The following is a 22157-nucleotide window of genomic DNA, read 5'->3' as shown; positions in this document are numbered from 1 at the left end:
CTTGTCAATTTTCATACACTTTTCTCCTTCAAAAATTAGAAATTATCGAATAGAAAAAGAAAAATAACAAATAAATAATGAAAAACACCGTTAAAGTCATTTATACACTGTATTAATAATAATAAAGTATATCATATTACGCTTCTATAGTTGTTATTATATTTGACATTATTATATTAACAACCTACAACAACACAAAAAGTGCTATTCGACGTGTGATCATTTAGAAATAACATATTTATTATCGTCTCTAATATCTTCTAACAAACTCTGTCTAGCTCTATGCATATTTTTGTTTCTTTCGTGTTATTTCGAACAAAATATAAAAAAACTAAACGAGAAATTGCTTACCAAAGTGTAGCGGTAGTTTCATTATGAGAAATATCTAGTTTTGTAAACGGAAGTTACGTATTACGCAAGAGGTAAGGTAACGCAAGAATGTACTAGCGGAGAGACACGAATCTTTTGCTTAAATACATTTCGTAAATATAACGAGAGAAAGCAGGCCGGCTTTGCCTGCTTGAATCATTCATCGGCACGGATGTAAGCGCGGACGTTACTGGAAACTTGAGTGTTGCCTGTTGCTTGTTACCTGTTTCCTGTTATCTGTCGTCTGTCACCAGTCGCCTGTCGCTTGTCGCCTGTCGCTTGTCGCCTGTCGCCTGTCGCCTGTCGCCTGTCTTCGATGTCTGCAAAAAAGTACATTATTTTATAATTGCACCTACGAAATATGCGCAAAGGAGATGATATAAGCCATAATTTTATGCCCATAAAATTTAAAATTCATATTATTCTTATTCATTATATTCTTTTCTCCCTTGTCCATAGATAAATTGTAGATGGATGTGGAAATTTTTGTGTGATACAATAATCAATATTAAAGAGACGACTCTGGGCTATGACGTTTACACATTTATCTCTTCTGTTACTTATAATAAAAAGATCGAAATATAGGTAGGTTTTCATTTGTACCATTATATTCACTTTTACATACTTTACACGAGTGAAGTGAGAAAAAAATAGCAGTATACAAAAGGTGAAAATATTTTGAAGAAACGTTTAATTTTTATTTTTTGTTCCTATCAAGTGAAAAAGGTATTGTTATAAATGTGGTAAAAATGATAAAGAGACGTGTGACTATATCTGTACAATAGGCGAGTAAAATTTGAAGTTTATTAACCGGTTTTTAAAATATCATAACAACAAATTATCAATGTATAGATAATTTTTAAAAGGAAACATTATATATGTGTTACATAAGCTTTCTGTAATTTTGTTGTTATTTATGAGTTTAATCACTTTTTATATGTATACAATTATATGTACATAGTAATTATTCCCTTGTATTATCTACTTACTAATATTTAAATACATCATTCTTTGAAGTTGAAAGACACAATGACACAAGACTTCCTGGGATCGCAAAATAATCACAAAGTATACATATTTTCTGTGATTCTTTGTTTTCAAAACTTACGGTGAAAACGGATAAAATTCTTGAAAAATAAAGACGGGAGTTGGGTAAAATAACGGTAGTTCACAGTACTTGTATCAAGTTACTAGTCTTCTTTTCTAGTTTCATGATTATTAACTTTAATTCAGATAATGCACTTTAACAGACATGATTTTGTTACATCTAACATTAAACGATAGATATATCGGATAACAACTTCAATTTATATAATGTTCCCTGAAGCGTGGATTAAAATATCAAATAGTTGGCGCAAGCCATTATGCCAGCAATCCTCGGAGAAAGATCCTTAATCTGTGGAGCAAGCGACGTTCTAGTTTTATTTAGCGTGGTTTTAAAAGCGGTATTATTGCCTATTCGGTTCTATCGTTAAATTTTCTCTCAGCAGGAGACGGATACGAATGTGGATTGCCACGTACTGGTCGTGTTCCCGTCCGCAGACTACAGTCGGTCTGCACTCTCCTCGAGCCGACGTGACGCGATACAACGTGCTATTATTTGCTGTAAGTGCTATCATTTCTGCGTCACCGTTTCACGCACGTTGCTCACGATCCCGATGTATACCTACATATACATATACATATGCATATGCATGATGTAAGGGTCATCTCGTAAATTATGATACGAAACGGTGATCGGTGTCTTCTTGAATTTAAATCACACTTGAGACTTCAGTTGAACAAATCAGGTGGGAAAGAGATGTTACTTCTTTTCTTCATGAGTATCTGCTTTCCGTAACGTCAATATGAGTCATGTAAGATTAGAACTGAAAATATTATCGTTATCTTTTACGATATGAGAAAATCCATCTAAATAAGAAAAGTTAAAATTTCATGCCAAAGTATACAATTTTACGGAAATTAAAAATTAATCGATAATTTATACTTTACCTAATATTAATGTATGTACTTAATATGCCTGAACGCGAATAATAATCGTGCAGTTATCATGTTAAACGCCAATAATACAGAATACAGAATAAATACAAAAAATGCGTTTGTGCATAAGAATAGAAGATAAAAATAGAAGTCGGAAAGTTTAGCGCTTAACGTGTTAACCGTTATATGTTATATGTTATAGAGAGCTTGACTATATCGATCAGTTGTAAGCAATGTCGTCGTCAGCAATTTATTAAGATTTAATTAACGCGAAGAGAATCTTTATAGTCTATGCATATATATACACACGCTTCCTGTTACATATCGAGTAACAATAAGTCAACTTGTATGCTGTGGGTGGTTAAGATGAGTAAAAGTGTGGGGTGCCATCAAGGGTTTAGATCCAACGATCATGTCACCGTCCGAACAATTAACATTAAGCGAATAAAAATAAGAAGGCTTTCATACAAACGTTCGACAATGTCGACAATGACAGTATTAAAGTGAATATTGCGTTATATGTTATATCATATCCGAGTGCACAGTATGTAAATATATACATACATACATACTTGATTGTGACATGGTGTTAATTCAAAGACAAAGACATAGGTCAATGGTAGTTTGATCTGCTGAATAAGAATGTGAAATTGTAAATCGATGACTCGATCAACAATATTAACAGCTGATACATTAGGATTAGATAGGTAGGAACGCGACCATATGTGTAATTAGTACGCGCTGACAAACTAAATTGGTAGACCGATCATATCCGTTTCAAGAAAATTGCGATTAATCAGCTATAATCGATCACCTGAATCTTTATCGGTCGATTTCACTATTTCCATGTTACGTTACTAACTTTTTACTCGTATGTATGTGTATCTATTTCAATATAGTAATGAATGTTTAAAGTAGAGAAATGTCACGGCTGCAAAAATCTTGATCGAATTACCATCGTTGCTCGAAACTCGTCTGTTACGTCACCAGAAATCCACTACCTTGGTAATCCCGAACCAAATACATATATATGTCGGAGATGAAAGAACAGCGGGATTTCCCGTTTGGAATGTTGGGAAAAACCCCAATACCCTAGTCCAGACTTTTACTATAGCTACACTTAAGTAATAAAAATAAGAAATAGTTTTAATGTTCCAATCTGACTTTATGACGATGGGTTCGGGCTCGAAGAGACATAGCGGGTCACTAGACGTAGCCACGGTTACGGGAGGGACGTGTGTACCTGACAGAGGTATGAAATGATTATATGGCCCTCCTTAAGAACAAAGATTGACCCGAGAAGTGGGGACAGGGATATATAAGGGCAGTTTCATTTGGATCAGAAAGTTAGTTAAGCAGATAGTTAGTTAGTTAGTCGTTGGACGAATTGCTGATTGAGTTATCGAGAAAGTTAGCCTAATCGTGTATTACGTTGAGACTCGTCATCGCCTCATAGCCTCTTGTAGTGTACACATTGCTACCGATAAACATTAGCTACATCCGCGATGATAAAGTAAGTAAAGGTTCATCGAACGCCCCCGAAAGTCCAACCTGACTCCGACATATACATACATACGTATATAATACGTAAATCCTTTGTAACGATTACGTAAAAGTATCGGTGCTGTTCGGTTCTGTGTTCCTTTATAACTTATAACAAGATAAAATACAGATGAAATTCAACGAGATTCAATTACTTCTCCGGTTGCTGTTAAGTTTCTTTTACTCATTAATCTACATACGACAAAATTACTTTTCAAAATATCTGATAACTTGAATATACATATATATGAATACATATATATAATTGAATATACATACTTATATATGTTTCATAATATGTATATACCTATGTATTTAGTTTATTTTCGAAATATGTACATATGTACATATTTTTAGTTGCGTTTTAAATGCACTTTCATATTTACATAAGCGTTTAAGATAATCTGTAATAAAATGTAAAGTAATGTATACCTATCGCCTGTTTTTCATTCGGGAGCTAAAGGATAATGAAAATACAATATAATAATAATTTTAATAATTTTCGCATAATGTGAAAATTTAATAGTATACCAAGTGAAAAATGGAAATGAATATGTTATATATGTAATTGTTTCATATCTAATAGAAGGATTGCAAATGATAGGCAAATTGTTTCTTGTTAAATGTTTCTCATTAAACTTACGATGAGATAAATTGAATTATAATTTTTAGTTTATTGTGTGTGCGCGCGCGCGTGCGTGCGTGCGCGCGCGCGTGTGTGTGTGTATCTAGTTGCGAAAATCTCATAATTGCCAATTGTCCACTGTTGAATAAATATGAGACGATATTTGATAATTAACAATACTTTTTAAAAAGGATATTTACATACACATAATACAACTTCTTCACTGCGTTATATAGCAATGCCTTATCAAATTAATGCCCGTGTCAAGTTGCGCTATATATCTCGGAATATATCGAGACAAGAGACAGACACTGGTAGCTGAAAACAAACTAACAATATACAAAGTTATTGTGAAGTCCATCTATATATACGGCATCGAACTTTGGAGAATAGCTGCTGATAGCCATGTTAAAAAAATAAAATCAATGCAGCCGATAATACTTGGAACGATAATCTCAGAAATAGAACAGATACTAAAACAGTTAAAGAAGAAATAGAACGACCCGCAAATTGCAAACAAATATAAAGCTCGACTAGAAAGTCACCCAAATAACCTAGCTAGCAGTATTGTACAGTAGTGTACACAGTAAATTTATACTACACAATAATTTAATATTGCTAGCAACAAATCCAAACTAGATACTCTCCAATGGCGCATGATAAAACAGTTTACCGAATGTTTGTACAAGCAAATTGTAAATTTATCATGGAGTTAATAAAGAAGAAGTAAACAAAATTAACGCCAGTTGTGAAGGTAGCAAGTTTTGCTTATTTTGCTTTACTTATTATTTCCACAGGGATAAAGATAAGACAATGACAATCAACGAAGGAAATCCTGTGCCGACCGCAACCTTTTCTTCAGAATCGATGACCACTTCCACCGGAAGCTTGGATGATGATTCCACAACGACGTCACAACTTTCACCTTTTTCATCAACGTCCTTTATCGGAGATTGTGTTTACAGAGGCGAGGGAAATGCGAATATCGTAGTTGCACTTCCACAAGTAAGACGACAAACTTTCTTTCTTATAATTAGACAATTTGTTGATCTACTGTATTTTCACTTTTATCGCTACATGTCTCTTTTTCATGTGTTCTATCGCAAATGTGTTATCAGTTTTTCAGAGGCTTATGAGAAATTCGATATATGTAATATTTTTACGAATCGCATACACGGTATCACAAAACCTATAAATTATACATAATATGTAGAGAACAACACAATGAATATAAAAAATTAATATATGTATGTAGGTATACCTGTATTTATACCTACCGCTGTGTTGGTTGAAAAATTTTACATCGTGAACGTGAAAGTTTTTCCGTATCTACACTTATCGTTTGCGAGAAAGAAATTAGCTAGTAAGAACTAAAATGCACTGTCTATATGTTGTCTATTGTATACTTTATACCATACTGCACACAGATTTAAGATCAATGTTGCAGGGGTGAGATGACTGCTTCAAAGTTCAAGTTGAAAGATGGAACAAGTTGTTAACTCGCCAATTTCCTTGTATGTTAAACAGCCAATGATTAATCTAATTTGAGTTATTTCAATGCAATTATGTATTTCTATTAATTTAATTCATCAAGGCGAACCATTCAAATTAGATATTCGAAGTTTCCTTTTTCGAAAAGCGTAGGCTGGTTTCAACGAGACAAATCTTTATTTGAGTGGAAGATAATAAGAACGAGGACGGCTAATAGTACCATCGGAGAAAACACAAGGTAGAAGAACCACGAAGACGAAATTCAGTGATAAGCCAAATTCATTTTATTTCATTTTCATTTGCTTGTTTCAACGGAAAAAGCAGTGTTCTTGTTGTACAATTTTTACAACTATATGGATGTGAAAGAGAAGAGATGCCTTTGTTGGCTGACATAAACTTGTTTCAATTCGTCTCATGTGTATATGATCCTTTGCTATTTGCGTCAGAAATTAAGTTTGTATGTATATATAATGGTTTATGGAAGTTATTTTAGCAGAACATATCCATCATCTAGTAAAATACGTTTAAGGTGGCAACGAGTAGCATGTTACGATGCGTTAGCATGCGGCACTATTCATTATGACTATGCGATATCGTTACAGTTTACAGTTTTACAGTGTCACGACACACCGGTGTCTCTTTTTCTATTCTAAAATAGTTTGTGAATGTTTCTCGTAAGACGCGTAAATTTACATTACTGCCACATTATTATCGTCACTTTATTACACTGTTACAGTTACCTTCGAATCTGTTTATTTCAGGCAACAAATATGTGTATATAAATATACATATGTATATGTAAATATATAGTATACATGTACCTATAAAAATGTTTTAATAGATTGCAATATATCGCATCGAATATCTGGAGAATCGAAATAATGTCCTGAGGTAAGGAGATTTTGTAATTCCCTTTACATATACATCTGTATTATTGAATACAAACTAATCTTTTAATTATTTTTCACTTTTCATTCTTCAACTTGTTTCATTGTAATCTCTTACTATGTCTTTCCAACTATTTTTACAAGTTGCATTCGTCCATATGTGTAATATTAGGTTAAGTAAAAAGTTCTGAGCGTTTTTCGCTAGATGTCTTTAGTGAGCCATATCTCACGATGTGCACATCGCATCGAGTCATAGTATACACCGATTTCAAGGTGATATTACGCATCAAAAAGGTTCTTTGTCAGTTTTGTGTTCGGTGAAGCCAGTTGTGTGTTACAGCGTTCGAAAATGGAGATAAAAAAAGAGAAAATTCGATACATTCTTCAGTACCACTACGACCAAGGTGAAAAGGCGGAGCAGGCGGCCAAAAAAATTTGTGCTGTTTATGGACCCAGTACAGTATCGAATGCAACAGCAAAGCGGTGGTTCCAACGATTCCGTTCTGGTAATATGGACGTCGAAGATGAGGCACGCTCTGGTAGGCCAATCGTCGAAAATGTGGATAAAATCATGGAAATCGTCGAGTCGGACCGGCATGTGAGCACTTATTCCATTGCCCAGGAACTGAAGATTAGCCAGAAAACCGTTTGGAACCATTTGCATAAGGCTGGTCTCAAGAAGAAGCTCGACGTATGGGTGCCACATGAATTGACGCAAAAGAACCTTTTGGACCGAATTGATGCCTGCGATTCTTTGTTGAGACGTAACGAAATCGACCCATTTTTGAAGCGGATGGTGACTGGCGATGAAAAATGGGTCACATACGAGAACAACAGCCGAAAAAGATCGTGGTCCAATCGCGGTGGGCCGGCCCAAACGATCGCCAAGCGTGGATTAACGGCCAAGAAGGTTTTATTGTGTGTTTGGTGGGATTGGAAGGGAATCATCCATTATGAGCTGCTCCCATCGGGGCAAACACTTAATTCGGACCTCTATTGTCAACAACTGACCAGACTGAAGCAGGCGATCGACCAGAAGCGGCCAGAATTGGCCAATAGGTAAGGTGTTGTGTTCCATCAAGACAACGCCAGGCCGCACACATCTTTAACGACGCGTCAGAAGCTCCGAGAGCTTGGCTGGGAGGTTCTATCGCATCCGCCGTACAGTCCAGACCTGGCACCAAGCGATTATCACCTTTTTAAGTTTTTGCAAAATTTTCTTGATGGTACAAAACTGGCCTCAAGAGAGGCTTGTGAAAATGAGCTGGTCAAGTTTTTTACCAATAGGGACGAGGACTTCTTCAACCGCGGAATTATGAAATTGCCTTCAAAATGGACAAAAGTAATCGAACAAAACGGCGCATATTTAATCTAAATCGAATAATCTTGACTATGTTAATTTCATCGTCGAAATAAAGCGAAAAAGCGCTCAGAACTTTTTACTTCACCTAATATTATCTTGCATGTATCTATATACATATATTTATTCGTAAATTGTTCAAGCGATCAAGGAGTTTCGAAACTGATTTCAATATTCTCTGATATTGTTGAAAAAATTAGCTGTCGCAAAGAGTACATTGAACAAACGAACGATTTATATATTCCCCAACCACCTTTCGACGTCCTTTTATAATTTGCAGCATTCACCTATCATCACATAAACATCCGTCTTCTTACTTGCAACGAATTACAAATCACTCGCTCACGTTCTCGCAATCACGTTTATTTCCACTTCCTGTCTGTCTTTGCAAGCTTACTTCTTGCTTGGTTCCTTGAAACCAATATAACTATTGTACATATCATAGTCGTAATTACAATCAGAAATCAATCGTCACTTGGCTGAACGCGTTTTCTTAAGATTTGGCAATACGACTATGCTATATACTATTTACATACTTGCAGTCGTACATATATGGATTGGACGCAATCGTTAAACTTTTGAAACCAATTGAAAAGTAGCATAGAATTAAAAATTCAATACATGAATATAAATTAAAATAGGGATCGGTACTTATAATACACATTTATAGGATTTATAGGATGTCGTTAAATATAATATGTACCAAAATTGAAAACATTACATACGTGTATATATTCGAATTCACTATACATATTTCTTCTATTAGGTCCATTAGACATTTGGATTGGTTATTAATTGATACGTATAACGTATTTTTCCATTTTAAGACGAGATAGAATATAGAATATACACTGATGAATAAAGATAAACTGCTTATATAAGCTAGCATTGTCAATACATACTTTCATTGTTTGATAAATAATCATTGAAATAAAAACGCACATCTGCCAACGTTTAATTGCTTTCCCGTTTTATGATAGGAAGAGTTTCCATGCATGATATGTATATATGTTGATATTCGTCACTCACCACTATTCATATTCATCATATGTACACTTATTCATGAAAGAAAGACCAAGTGACAGTCGGGGAACGAGCGAACGACTGACAAGGACAAGCTACCATTCTCTTTGTGCCGATGCGCATACATACTGCGCATGCGTGAGTGAGAAAAAGAGAAGCATGACTCTAATCTGTAACTGAACAAAGATAAAAAAAGAAGAGTGATTAAAATTAAAACGATGGTCGTTGACCTCCGTAATCGTTGGAAAGGGTAATTGTTAGGTAGTGGGAAACTAAGCTGTAGAGTTAGAGTGGGGATTTCATCAATGATCGATGAGTTTTTCGTTTCAAAATTATGGAAGATACCGTGATTGTGATTGTGATTGTGATTGTGATTGTGAGTACATAAATGACAAAACGACGTACATACATGCATACATACACGAGTACATCATGCTATGAAGAACAGATTACATTCCTTCATCCTCAAATTCAATTATTGATCAATTATCAGTTTTCAAACTTGATTTATTATTAATATTATAATAACAAATAAGATATACATGCATGTTGTCCATTTTTTTATCAGTGCATCATTTATCTGTTCTATTGTAACTTTTGTTTTTGTTATAATTATATTTATATTAGAAAAGATACTGCATTTTATTGAAAGAGTACGGATATTATTAGTACTACGGATAGTACTGCTATATCGTACGATATTGCGGTTGCGAGAGAATGAAAAGAAAGAATATTTTATGTTACAGGTAATAAGATGTAAAGTATGATGCATAAATTAATTGTGTATATATTGGGTATATAGATTAGATACATACTTATATAGATATATGTAGGTATATGTATGTTTAATTTTTTTACTTGTTTAGAACCGAATAAACTCCTATAAATAATTTTTTTTATAGGAGAGAGTATCTTTTTCTATAACATTTTCCTTGATAAATACCGTGTTAAAACGGTATGTGTCATGAAAGTAAGCACGTACATATATATACAATATATAGATACACAGTAATACACACTTTTGCTGGCACAAAGGTGGGTGACGCACGAGAAACTTACCTACAGCCACGTCAGCCAAAGGGCAACCTTAGGTATATGTATATGAATATGAATATGAATATGTATATGTATATGTATATGTATGTACATACATACATATATCGATTGGACGTTTATGAAAGGCGACAAGCACCTGACAAGTTCACATGGATACCGCAAAATCAGATGTTCTAGATTTTATATTTGCTTGTATATTGACATCGCTTACCTACCATACATCGACTTCTTTTTAATCGATAATACGAAACCGGCTCACCGCTAAATTTTTTCTTATTGTTAGCTCGATTGCGATTAACCATTTGTTGTTTCTCAAAAATAGAAATACAAGTTTGTCAATGATAAGTTCATCGCCACTGAATTATATTGAATTTCATTGAATTACACTGAATTACACAGAATTACACTGAATTACACTGAATTACACTGAATTACACTGAATTACACTCAATTACACTCGATTAGAGCCAATTACACGTCGTCGCTGAACTGTTGCCAAGCGATCTAAAAGCCAAGTCCTGCCAGTAGCTTCAACGATTTTGAACAACTTGTGTTGAATTCAGAATCCTAGGCATGTTAATTTCCATTAAACGATATATTATCCATTGAGATGTGTGATGAAGATTTTGCATATACTTGTATTAATTCAAGAATTACTTGAAATGTCATATTTATCAATTACCTCAATTTGCATTCGCGTGTTTCTTCTATCGTTTCTTCATTCCCTTGATAGAAACACATTGATAACATTTTATAAACTTAAAAAATGTGCATATCTAAATACATACATACATATATGTACGATTTCTTTTTTCTAAAATCTTTTTCTCGAAGTCATCACCGAGGTTATAGATAATTTTTTAAAATCTTAAAACTTAATTTCACCTAAGATACCACGCACAAATTATATTGTTATATTATATTATATTATATTATTTTACATTATATTATATTATATTACACACATTTACTAGCTCAGCCACATTGATATGCCCGTTTTATTCATGTATGGCTGTGCTTCTAATTCTAACACTTTCAAAAGATCATTATGGAAACATTATTGACTAACCGATTATGATCGTTTTTTATTTTCTTTCAAGAAGATAATCTGGCAGGATGTGATCTCGTTAGTGATATTGGCTACTTTCTATATGAACCGCGATGTACATACAAACATACGCACCAGTAATAATTAACGCCATGTCATTTAAGCAATTCACTGATAATAATTGAAGCCTGCTACGCAATGGAAATTGTGGTTTGCCACGATATGAAATGTTGTCGACCTAATTTCAATTCCCTGACAAAGTCAATGTACAAAGTAACGGGAAAAAGGCCTCATTTTTTCAGATTTTCTATGCTATTCAACAATAAGTATTTTCGTGATGAGTTTCATTTGTCGCATCGCATTGCACCGTTTCGAAACTTGCTCTGTCTTTCTAATTAGATTCTCGTGACTTCAATGAGAGTGTACTGCGATTTGATTTCTGGAATATGACATCACCGTGTTGAGTTCAATAATGGTAATAACAATAAGAAAAATAGAAAAATAATACAATAAGTGTTCAAAGTCGAAAGAAGATACTGATATTAACTAAAATACTAGAATACGATTGATTAGAATGTACTCGTTCTCATACGCTTGCACGTACGCGAGTCCAACTGGTTCCTTATTCCTTGTTCCTTGACGCTTGAAGACAACGCGACTTGATGGATGTGTAATGTAATGTGTATATGTATGGATACATATCTACGTATAGAGACGGACGGCCATTTAACTTTAACTGGCTACCATATCTTCAGATATTTGTTTAGTTTAGTTTAAGTTTAGGTTTAGGCTAGAAGCGCGAAACCGTCAATCCGATCCAGCCGGTTTTCCATCTTCTGTGCCTCAATTGTTGACGGTACCGATGACCGACACCGATATTAATACTGATATACGTACATACAGTGGCTCACGAAAGTATTCGAACGCTTACATATGCAAACTTGAATAGCCGAAATAATGTATATTAAAGTAATTTGCTTAGATAAGTAGATGTCAATAGAAAGATGGAAGTCTTAAGATTATGTCAATAAAATTTGAAAAGGATTCGACAACGTAGGTAGGAGTTATGATACATTTATTAGAAACACGCATTATAAATGACTCACAAAAGTATTTGAACGCTACATATATTATTAAATTATTTAATATTAATATTTTGTTGGATCACCTTTAGCAGCAATAATGTGTCTCAATCGACGTCCCATACTGTAAACCAATGATTTTGTAAAACTACACTCAACAGAGTTCCATATTTCTATAATTTTACTTTCAATACTTGCTTTCAGGTTATCTGAAATTTATTTAATCTTTTTCCGATTTCAGCCCATAAATTTTCAATTGGATTTATGTCTGGACTCTGCGATGGAGTAATTAACATGTGTGATGTGTTATGTACGATCCATTCTTTCACAATTCTAGCAGTATGCTTAGGATCGTTATAATGTTGGAAGCGGAAATCTTCCAATAATCCTAATTTACGGGCACTTTCTTTAAAGTTATTTTTTAAAATATTTAAGTACTTATATTTATCAAGTATTCCATCAATAAATTTCAAATTTTCGCTGCCACTAGCAGCTATGGACCCCCACACCATGACCGATCCACCTCCGTCTTTCACTATTTGATGTAAATGTCGAATTTCCAATTCCGTATTTGCTTTTCTTCACACATAACTTTGACCATCTGAGCCAAAAATGTTAAACTTTGACTCGTCCGATAAGATGACTTTGCCCCAAAAAGAATTATCTTTATTAATGTAGGTGTTTGCAAAAGTCAATCTTTTTTTATGATTTACCGCATTAATATATAGCTTCATTCGCGGTACTTTGCCATGAAAGTTATTGTTTCGTAAGATTCGTCGATATAATTCCGGGTGAACTTCTTTATGAAACATATCAGCTACCATACTTGCGAGTTGAGGAGCGGATGTAGTAGGATTTTTTTTTTCATTCGCGAATGATAACTTTCTCCTCTCTTTCAGTCAATTTCTTTGGTCGACCTGATCGAGTTTTGTTTGCAAGTGTTCCCTCATTCTTTGACTTTTTTTTATGATATAATGTATTGTACACTTACTTCTGTTCACAATTCCGGCAATCTCGTTATATGATTTGCCGTCCTCATGTAATCGGAATATTATTTCTCTTTCACACTTTTTTGTTTCAGACTTTTTGATATTCATTTTAAATACTATTGTGCACACTTTTACGTTACTGTTACTGTTACTGAAACGATATTCCTAACATCAAGTGAACGTACCAATATTTTCATTTAGCAATGATGTTTACATTCGGTGCAAAGGAAGATGAAAAACTATCAACTGTGTTACAGCGTTAGAATACTTTTGTGAGACATCATGAATGTTTCTAATAAATATATCATAACTTCTGTCTATATTATTGAATCGTTTTCAAATTTTACTGATGTAATCTTGAGACTTTCCCGTCACTATAGATACCAAATTGTTTTAACAAATTAGTTTAGTACACCTCATTTTATTAATTGAATTTTGTAAGTGTAAGCGTTCGAATACTTTCGTGAGTCACTGTATGTCTTTCATATGCGATTGTTGAGAGCCCCAACAGTGAGTATTGTAAGAAGTATATGAAATACCGAGGAGTAATTATAGTATAGTGTTTATAACTGCAATTATGTAGAATTTAATTTTAAATAAATAGCTTTTTTATCGAGAACGAGAGAGAAATTTGATGTTTCATTTTTGCTTCAGTTTCTTTTAAAGCGTAAGTGCATATAAACAAATAATAAAAAGTATACGATTCTAAATAATGTAATTTTGTCTTCAAATTTAATCGAAATTATTGAAATACATATGTAATTAAAAAATGAAAGCATTCTAGTTTATTCTGGTTTAGTATTGCCTGGTTGACATTGTTTTAATTTGTGCGTATAATTTTATTCGTTTTTAAAACAAAATTCCTTTATCTAAAAGCTTATACCAATGTATACACAAGTCAGTATATGTTTATATAAACAGATATCCTTTCACTGTATGTAAAATTAAACTAATTAAGGAAATTGAAAGGTTTACCCGTTTCATTTTGCCGCAAATTTAAAATCATTGTAATGACATTAAGTACGTATATACATTGTATGTGTATCATTCGAATGTAACATATACAAGTATTATATACGTATTATATGTATAAATCTAATATCTCTGTATGTTTCAGGAGCAGAAAGTAATTCGATTTCGGAAATCGCTGCCAGATGATGTTTCACCGGATGGCGGCAAACAACGAACCGAACGACAAGTGGAATTCGTGAGGTTTGTGGCTTTCTGTTTTTTGGGCCCGTACACGCAGGTCCCTGAGATTCTTCGTTACGATGCGAAAGACATTGCTAAACTTTCAGAAGCTATTCGACCTCTACGATCAGGTAACTATTTTCAAACTATGTACATGGCTAGCTTATAACAAATTTTATATGAAACACTATAGAATAGACTACAATGACGTGATACATTGAAATTATTTATTTTAATCATTTTAGTATACTTTTAAATTAGATAGACTTTGACTTACAAATTTAAAAGCTATCATATATATACATACATATGTATTATGTATGGTGATATGAATAGGAGAACGGTTATCGTCTATAGTCTATTCTACATGTACGAATATACTTCTTTATTCTCTAAACTTGGTTAGTACTACTTTAAATGTAATAGTTAATCGAATATAGTCTTCATTCGAAATTAATCAAAAATCAAAGAGTACAAATGAGTAATATGTATAGCTAATTTTTATAGTAAGAAATTTTTTTAAATATATTTTTTGGTATCTTGGTGGAATAGAAATTGTAATATGTACAACCTTGCTTCAAAGATACCTATAATCATGTGTTATCTGAAAGCTTTTCGGGATTTAATGAAATTTAATTCGATAGTGTTCAGTGTCCCTCGGCTTTACTTGCGCCTGTTAAATTTGTATTTTTTTCAAACTCAAGTTAACAATAAGGGTGAAAAAATGGTACGTGGGACATTGAATCAAACCATGATCACAGTCGCAATGGCTGCATGAATTTTCTGGAATGTATAAAAATCAATTCATCCAATTAAATTACTTCATGTTTTTCACATTATCCTTGTTGAAAATTCCGTTTTAGGAATTAGGAATCCGCCTTAGGAATTATTATAATTGCCGCAAGTTCAAAGATATTGTCGGATACTGATGAAATACAACATAGCTTCTGTCGCTTAAAAAAGTATTCAAATTTTATTATACCGAATCTAATAACAAATAAAATGAATTTAATAACAAGATATGATCTTGCCTCTACAATTTATAAATTTTATTATTAATTTAATAATAATTATTATAATTTATTATAATACGAGTTTCATTGCTTGATGAGCGCCATATTTTGAAACTTACATGGTGCGCGTAAAACTTGCTTCGACGAGAACGCGACAAGCTGATAGGAAGAAATTAGAACGATATGAGAAACCGTTTGCGCAAAATGGAAACCGCTCGAATTACGAAGAAAACACGTTATACAGGAAATCTGAATAGCTTCCTCTTAATGACTTTTCGTACGTATGTACATTGTGTATGTATATATTCATCTGGACTAGGCTTTCCGATACTTTTCCCTTTTGCTTGCTACATGTTTGAAACGCCACCTATCGAGTTGCCACATAATATGTATCATAATAAACAGTGAGTCCTGTAAATTGCTTCACAATAATCGTGCCGAAATCGGTAATTTCATAGTTGAATATGACATAATTAATAACTATATTCGTTTGCAAATGTACATTACTGTTTGGAAAGTTAAAATACCTATTGCTATATAGTATAGAGTTACTACGCTATAACTTTCACTTCGTTTATTCTTACTATGTTATAGACCATAATTGTCAGAATATCTATCATATAAGATATTCGCGATGTAATGCACAGTACACTTTATTTTATACATCATTAATTTTCACGAAATCTTAAAGAAGTTGTTATTTTAATGTTGGTGATGTTTTGTAATTATACAATTAGTACAAAATTTTACCACTGTACCAATTATTCGTTTGAAGATAATTGCATAATTTTAATTATGAGTATTTCATCTTGGAAGGTATAATCGTTTACGAGAACTTTGTACTCGACATAGATAATTATAAAATAATTTTAAGATAACATATTATTAATTTAACAAACATTTTTGGCAAATTAAACCTGCAAAAACATTTTAAATGTTTTAAGACTTTGAAACGAAATATCATGTACTTACATATGTACTAATATGTAGGTATATTAATTATTAAATAATAATTTTTTCATATTTTATTCAAAGTGAAGAAATGTTTCAAAGAATGACCCATAGATTTACATAATATATGTTACTTACAATTACATTAATAGAATAAGATGAAAATTAATCCTCTAATATCTAATTATAATAAAATTATAATATTTCTAACTTTTATCCTTTAAGGATCTAATTAATTTAATCCCAAACACGCCATGACAGGGGAGAGTTATATTAGTTATACTACTGCGCATTATATCTATGACAGATATTATACATACAGACTATACTATACATTATACACTATACGCTATACATTACGATACTGATAGATAACACAATTAAGTTTGCGTCGCCTCGCATCGTGTGTATTCAAAATTCAAATGTCCCACATGATACGTAGTCAATTTTAGAAGACGAGCGTTAGTTACTGGCCAATAAATTATATCTCGATAATCTGAACAAATTTTTACTCAAATTTTAGTTATTGTCATCAACGATGATCACGCGATTTGTCTATTTTAGATACATAGGTTATTCCACTAATATTCCACTAATAACATGGAAACTATACTAATAAACATATGTACTTATAAATAAATGTTGCTTTCGATATATCTTTCTATCCACTAATCATATTCTAAAATTGTCCTTTCTTTCAGATAAACGACGTAATAAGGAAATCATGGACATATATGCCACAACATTTCCGGATTACACGTTTCTTCCAATAAAATTCGATACTAATCTCTTTCCAACTAACAGAACATTTTGTGTTGAAATTAAACCAAAACAGGGCTATCTGCAAGATATTGATCGCAAATTTCAAAAATGTCCTTACTGTCTGACACAATATTATAAGGTAATATAATGATTTCATGTTTACAATAACGGCACGCCCTATACATATATATACATACATAAATACTTATTGTAGCTATATCATGCAAACATAATGTATAAATATGTACATATATTTCTCATACCGCTCATCTACTACAACGATGATATAACTTAAAAGCAAACATTTTAGAGAAAATATATTTAAATGTTTTATATAAATAAGAACTACTTCCTATACCGATAAATCAACTTTTAAATCAAACGGCAAATTTTAAAAAATTTTTTGTTGCAATAAATGAACCATATGTGACATGTTATTATTTTTCTCTTTATCTTTCTCTGAAGATGAAATTAAATGAAATGAATATTTTTAATTAATGCTTTTTTATAATTTCAGTTAAGGAACAAGATGATTACATGCCGTAGCACTTATTGTCCGTTTGATCTCTTCTCGGGAGTGGAAACTCGTATGAAATCGGCACTAAAAGCACTACTAACATCACCACAAAATAATCTCAAGATTTTTAGGGATGGCGTTATAGTTTATGACCAAGAATCAACTTGCAGTGATCTTGAATGTGTCTTAACGGAATGGTTTCACAATTCTATTAATTTTACAAATATAGAATACATTGATCACTTTTGTAATTTAATTTGTACTGCTCTTTTACGTCCGTTTATTTTGGAAGAATTTAAGTCTAATATATTTCCTGCGCATGAATTGAGCACATCTGTTATCGAACAAGATTCGAAGACGTCCTCATACATTAATCCGGATCTGATAGCAAGAGCTAAGAAATATTTGTATTTTACTGGAGAGGTAGATATTAACTTTAAATCCTTGTGACATTTGCTTAGTTTAGTCAAGTTTAAATATAACATAAATTTATCTCTTTTACAGACATGCAACTTAAAGGGGGAAATATTGCCAAATAATTCGGTACTAGAACGAATACTTTATATGCAGCGGCTACCTTTTATTAGCTCAGAATACGTTTATAATACGTATTCAAAGTTTCGTTCATGGCTAACTGATGATATTATATATTCTAATTTAATAAACATGTTCAAACTTGATGATCGAATATCTTATCCCAAACAAAAAGTAAGTAAATATTTACTTATTGTATATTACGTATTATACATATATTTAATCCACGTACAATGTAAGTGATCAAATAATTCAAATCCTATTTCTAACATGTATATCAATACTTCTACATTGGAATAATAAGTTACGAAACAACATATTTCATTTACAACATTTATCATAACATATGTAACTATATATATATATATATATATATATATATATATATATATATATATACGTACATATATCTGTTTTATAGAAACGAGTTTTTATAGTAGTAAAGATATCTTTTAATAATATAGTAGAGATATCTTAACAATTCTCTTATTTTTCAGAAAACTATTATAGGTATTCCTGAAACATTAAGAGACACTTATATACAAACATATGCCAAAGATACTTCAATTTCAAAAAAATCCAAGTTTGACCACGACGATTATTGTGGCAACAAACGTATTAATAAACCTAGTGAAAATATCCTTATATCGAAACCAACCTTAATTCCAATTGAAAAACATAATTTATGGTACAATAAATTTAGCGTATTAAGTAACGAAGATAAAGTACACTGTAACGAAAAAGAAACATATTTTTATGTAAATACTGAAAGTATACTATGCCTGCAGAATTATCTCTTATTTTCATGTGCTAGAGATTGTTCGATATTGATGTCATTTCGAGAAATAAATCCGTAAGTTTCGAAAATATTGTATTCTGTGTATAATGAATATTGAATAATATTTTATAACAAAAATACTTCAATAAAATGTTAAAGAAACAATTATTTAAGCTTTGAACAGTAATCGAATTTCTGGAAATTTGGATACTAATATACTTTTTTCTCTAATATATATATATGTAGGAATACAGTATCGCCTATTCTCGATAAAAATATAATACAACTTCCGGATGGACTCAGCTTTGTTTGTAACATCAGGATTTCTGACATAGATCCGAAAAGTCTACATTGCATTGAAAAACATCGGCAACGGGACATCGATGTTTTAAATTCAGTAATATCCTTTCTAGAAGAAGAATTTATAATAAAACATCAAGAGTTGTTTAAAAAACGATTACCGTAATAGTAATCTTCAACTATAAGTAAGACTTTACTGTGTAACGTTCCTGTATCTCACATCTTTTAAAGATATAGATGTTATACATATATGTATGTTTTACATATCTCTATGGTATATGTAATATTTATAAATATAGAGAACATATGTATAACAGATATGTTTTTGTAGAACATGTATAATACAGAAATTATAATATTATTATGTTACAGTTATATTGTAAAGTATTCACAATTTATTAATTGTAATTCACAATTGTTCATTAAAATATATACTTTATATATTCATATATTCGTCTAACATAATCAGCAGGTTCATTCCTCGGTCGACATGATATTTTAGCTTGTTCTGATAATTTAACAAAAGTGTTTCAAACAAAAACTCATCAGTATCAGATGAAGAATTTGTGGATGTAAAAGAGCTTCCAAGAAGTTTCATTTTTCCATTAACACATACACAGAGGGGGGGGGCGGGTTATCCTTATATTTCTATTAAATAACACCATATATCTTTCCTGTCATATTCTTAAACACATTATGTTAAAAAACGAAATCAGTGATGCAATAACATGTATCATTTTAATTATCTAATCCTAATAACTTAATTTGTTCCTAAATTAGTACCTACACCTTGATCGTAAATACATATTGATGTTCCTAAACAAATGAATGAATTAGCGATGAAGTTGTAAATTACATTTTATACAAACAAATAAATTATATTATTATATGTAATTAAAAATCAACTTATACTACAAATAAGAAGCAGATTATATTGTTATAGTATCAGCTAGTTAAAATGATATATGTTCACATATTTAACAACGTTATTAAAGTCGTCTTTTTTGGTAACTGAAGAATATGGTCAAAAAATACATATATGGTATCATTTGAAATATAAAGAACGATTCTTGCTTTTTATGAAAAAATTACACTTTTAAAGTTTGATACCACTGAACTTTTGTTTGAAACATTAATTTGTTCGATTGCCGGAATCAGCACAAAAATCGTAATTCATGTACCACTACGTATAAAAAAATAATTACACTATTATTTCATCAATATAATGATCACTAGATAATCCCGGTAGTATTTTTGTTTCAAATTTTAAATATTAATATTTGCATTCAGTCAAATCATCATTTTATTTAAAAATTTGGAGATATTTATATAATATCTAGTTATTATTAAATTAAGATTTGTATTTCTTATGATAATATCGAGTTTAATTAAAAGTAATCTAATGATAAATTATTGTTCATGGATAATCATCAGATTATTAAATTTAATTACCATTTTGTGCAAAACAACATAAAACATACTCTAGGAAGTAAGTAGAAATGATATGTAAAATATACGATAGGATATTTACATAGATGTCAAAAGTAAAGTTGCACATTTTTTATATTACTCATTTATGATACATTATTTGAAAAAAAACTGACAATATTGTATTTTATTTATCTAAATGAGCAAATAAATTGTTTGAAAAGTTTTCATATACATATATAGAAATGTAGCTATTAAAGTTTTATTTCAGATTTAATATGCAATTTGCAATCTTAATCAGATTGTATTTCAGATTAATATTTAACAAAATAAAATGAAAGCATGTACATTACGTGAAAATATTTGTAACCGTTTACTTAATATAAATTACGTGAATGCATAGACATCACATTAAATTTATAATGTACTGTATATCATATCATGTTTTATTGCTAACCTATATGCGAGTATATAAATATTTAACGAAATAAAAATGATTTACATTGTGTGCTATTATTATTATTAACCAGTATTAAATTGAAAGCTAAAGATTTTATATAGTACATTTTAAATTATTTGTAAGTACCAATTTCCATTAAAACATATATCAATATACGTTAATAAGTAATAAATGCTTTAATCGAAAACGTTCATACATATGTACCTCTGTGTTAAATGATTTAAATCACTCCTAATAACATGTCACTTTTGAATGATTCTGCTTTTTACTTCAATACATTTACTTTTACTTATACCTAAAACTTTTTTTATAACTATGTAATATAAGTATATACTAATACAGCTAACAGCGTTAAGAGAGAGTAAGAGAGAGAAAACTTTTATTAGTAATATAAATATAAATAGTTGTATTAAATAACGATTTCATTATTATAGTCTGCAATGACCATTAAGACATTTTCAACTAAATTGTAGTTCCATGAAAAATCTATAAAGAAGAAGTTGTTCTTAACACTAGAAATTTGTTTCAGAAAAATGAAATTAGAAATAGACATTATGAGAAAAGAGAACATTCAGATGTTGGCAATTAAGAGAAAATTATCTAATTTATTAATTATCTTAACAAACGTGTAAATATTTTATGAACAATTTGATTAAATTTTTGACTGATTAATTACCTCATATACCAAATCGTGCTAAGATTATGAATAACATAATTAAGATTCAGTAGAAGTAACTATATTAGCAATAGTTCAAAAGTATACTGAAAAGA

General features: G+C 31.3%; 1 protein-coding gene and 1 long non-coding RNA gene across 13 annotated transcripts in view; one reads left to right on the top strand and one right to left on the bottom strand.

Annotated features, from left to right (window-relative positions):
• Positions 1–20578, top strand: part of Ipk1 (Inositol phosphate kinase 1) — a 79976-nt gene extending 59398 nt beyond the window's left edge. For 4 of the 12 annotated variants that reach the window (XM_069116043.1, XM_069116045.1, XM_069116040.1 and 1 more), the window contains 7 exons: positions 5314–5521; positions 14570–14774; positions 17309–17508; positions 17887–18309; positions 18391–18594; positions 18918–19273; positions 19445–20578. In XM_069116043.1, coding sequence (XP_068972144.1) covers positions 5330–5521; positions 14570–14774; positions 17309–17508; positions 17887–18309; positions 18391–18594; positions 18918–19273; positions 19445–19664 — 1800 coding nt within the window. In that variant the 5' untranslated portion in view covers positions 5314–5329 and the 3' untranslated portion in view covers positions 19665–20578. Of the gene's footprint in view, positions 1–828; positions 955–1856; positions 1975–5313; positions 5522–14569; positions 14775–17308; positions 17509–17886; positions 18310–18390; positions 18595–18917; positions 19274–19444 lie in introns of all 12 variants that reach the window. The other 8 variants (XM_069116047.1, XM_069116048.1, XM_069116051.1 and 5 more) reach the window with 5 other exon arrangements.
• Positions 5263–7052, bottom strand: LOC138181305 (uncharacterized). Its single transcript, XR_011173487.1, has 2 exons — positions 5794–7052; positions 5263–5705 (listed from the first exon to the last, which is right to left on the bottom strand). It is a non-coding gene; the product is annotated as an uncharacterized LOC138181305 (long non-coding RNA).
• Positions 20579–22157: the final 1579 nt, after the last annotated feature.

This window comes from Bombus flavifrons, chromosome 6 (assembly GCF_040668555.2).
Source record: "Bombus flavifrons isolate JBK064 chromosome 6, iyBomFlav1_principal, whole genome shotgun sequence".
Classification (NCBI taxonomy): domain Eukaryota; kingdom Metazoa; phylum Arthropoda; class Insecta; order Hymenoptera; family Apidae; genus Bombus; species Bombus flavifrons.
The sequence above is the reverse complement of the archived record's forward strand: the minus strand, read 5'-3'. Positions and strand labels throughout refer to the sequence as shown.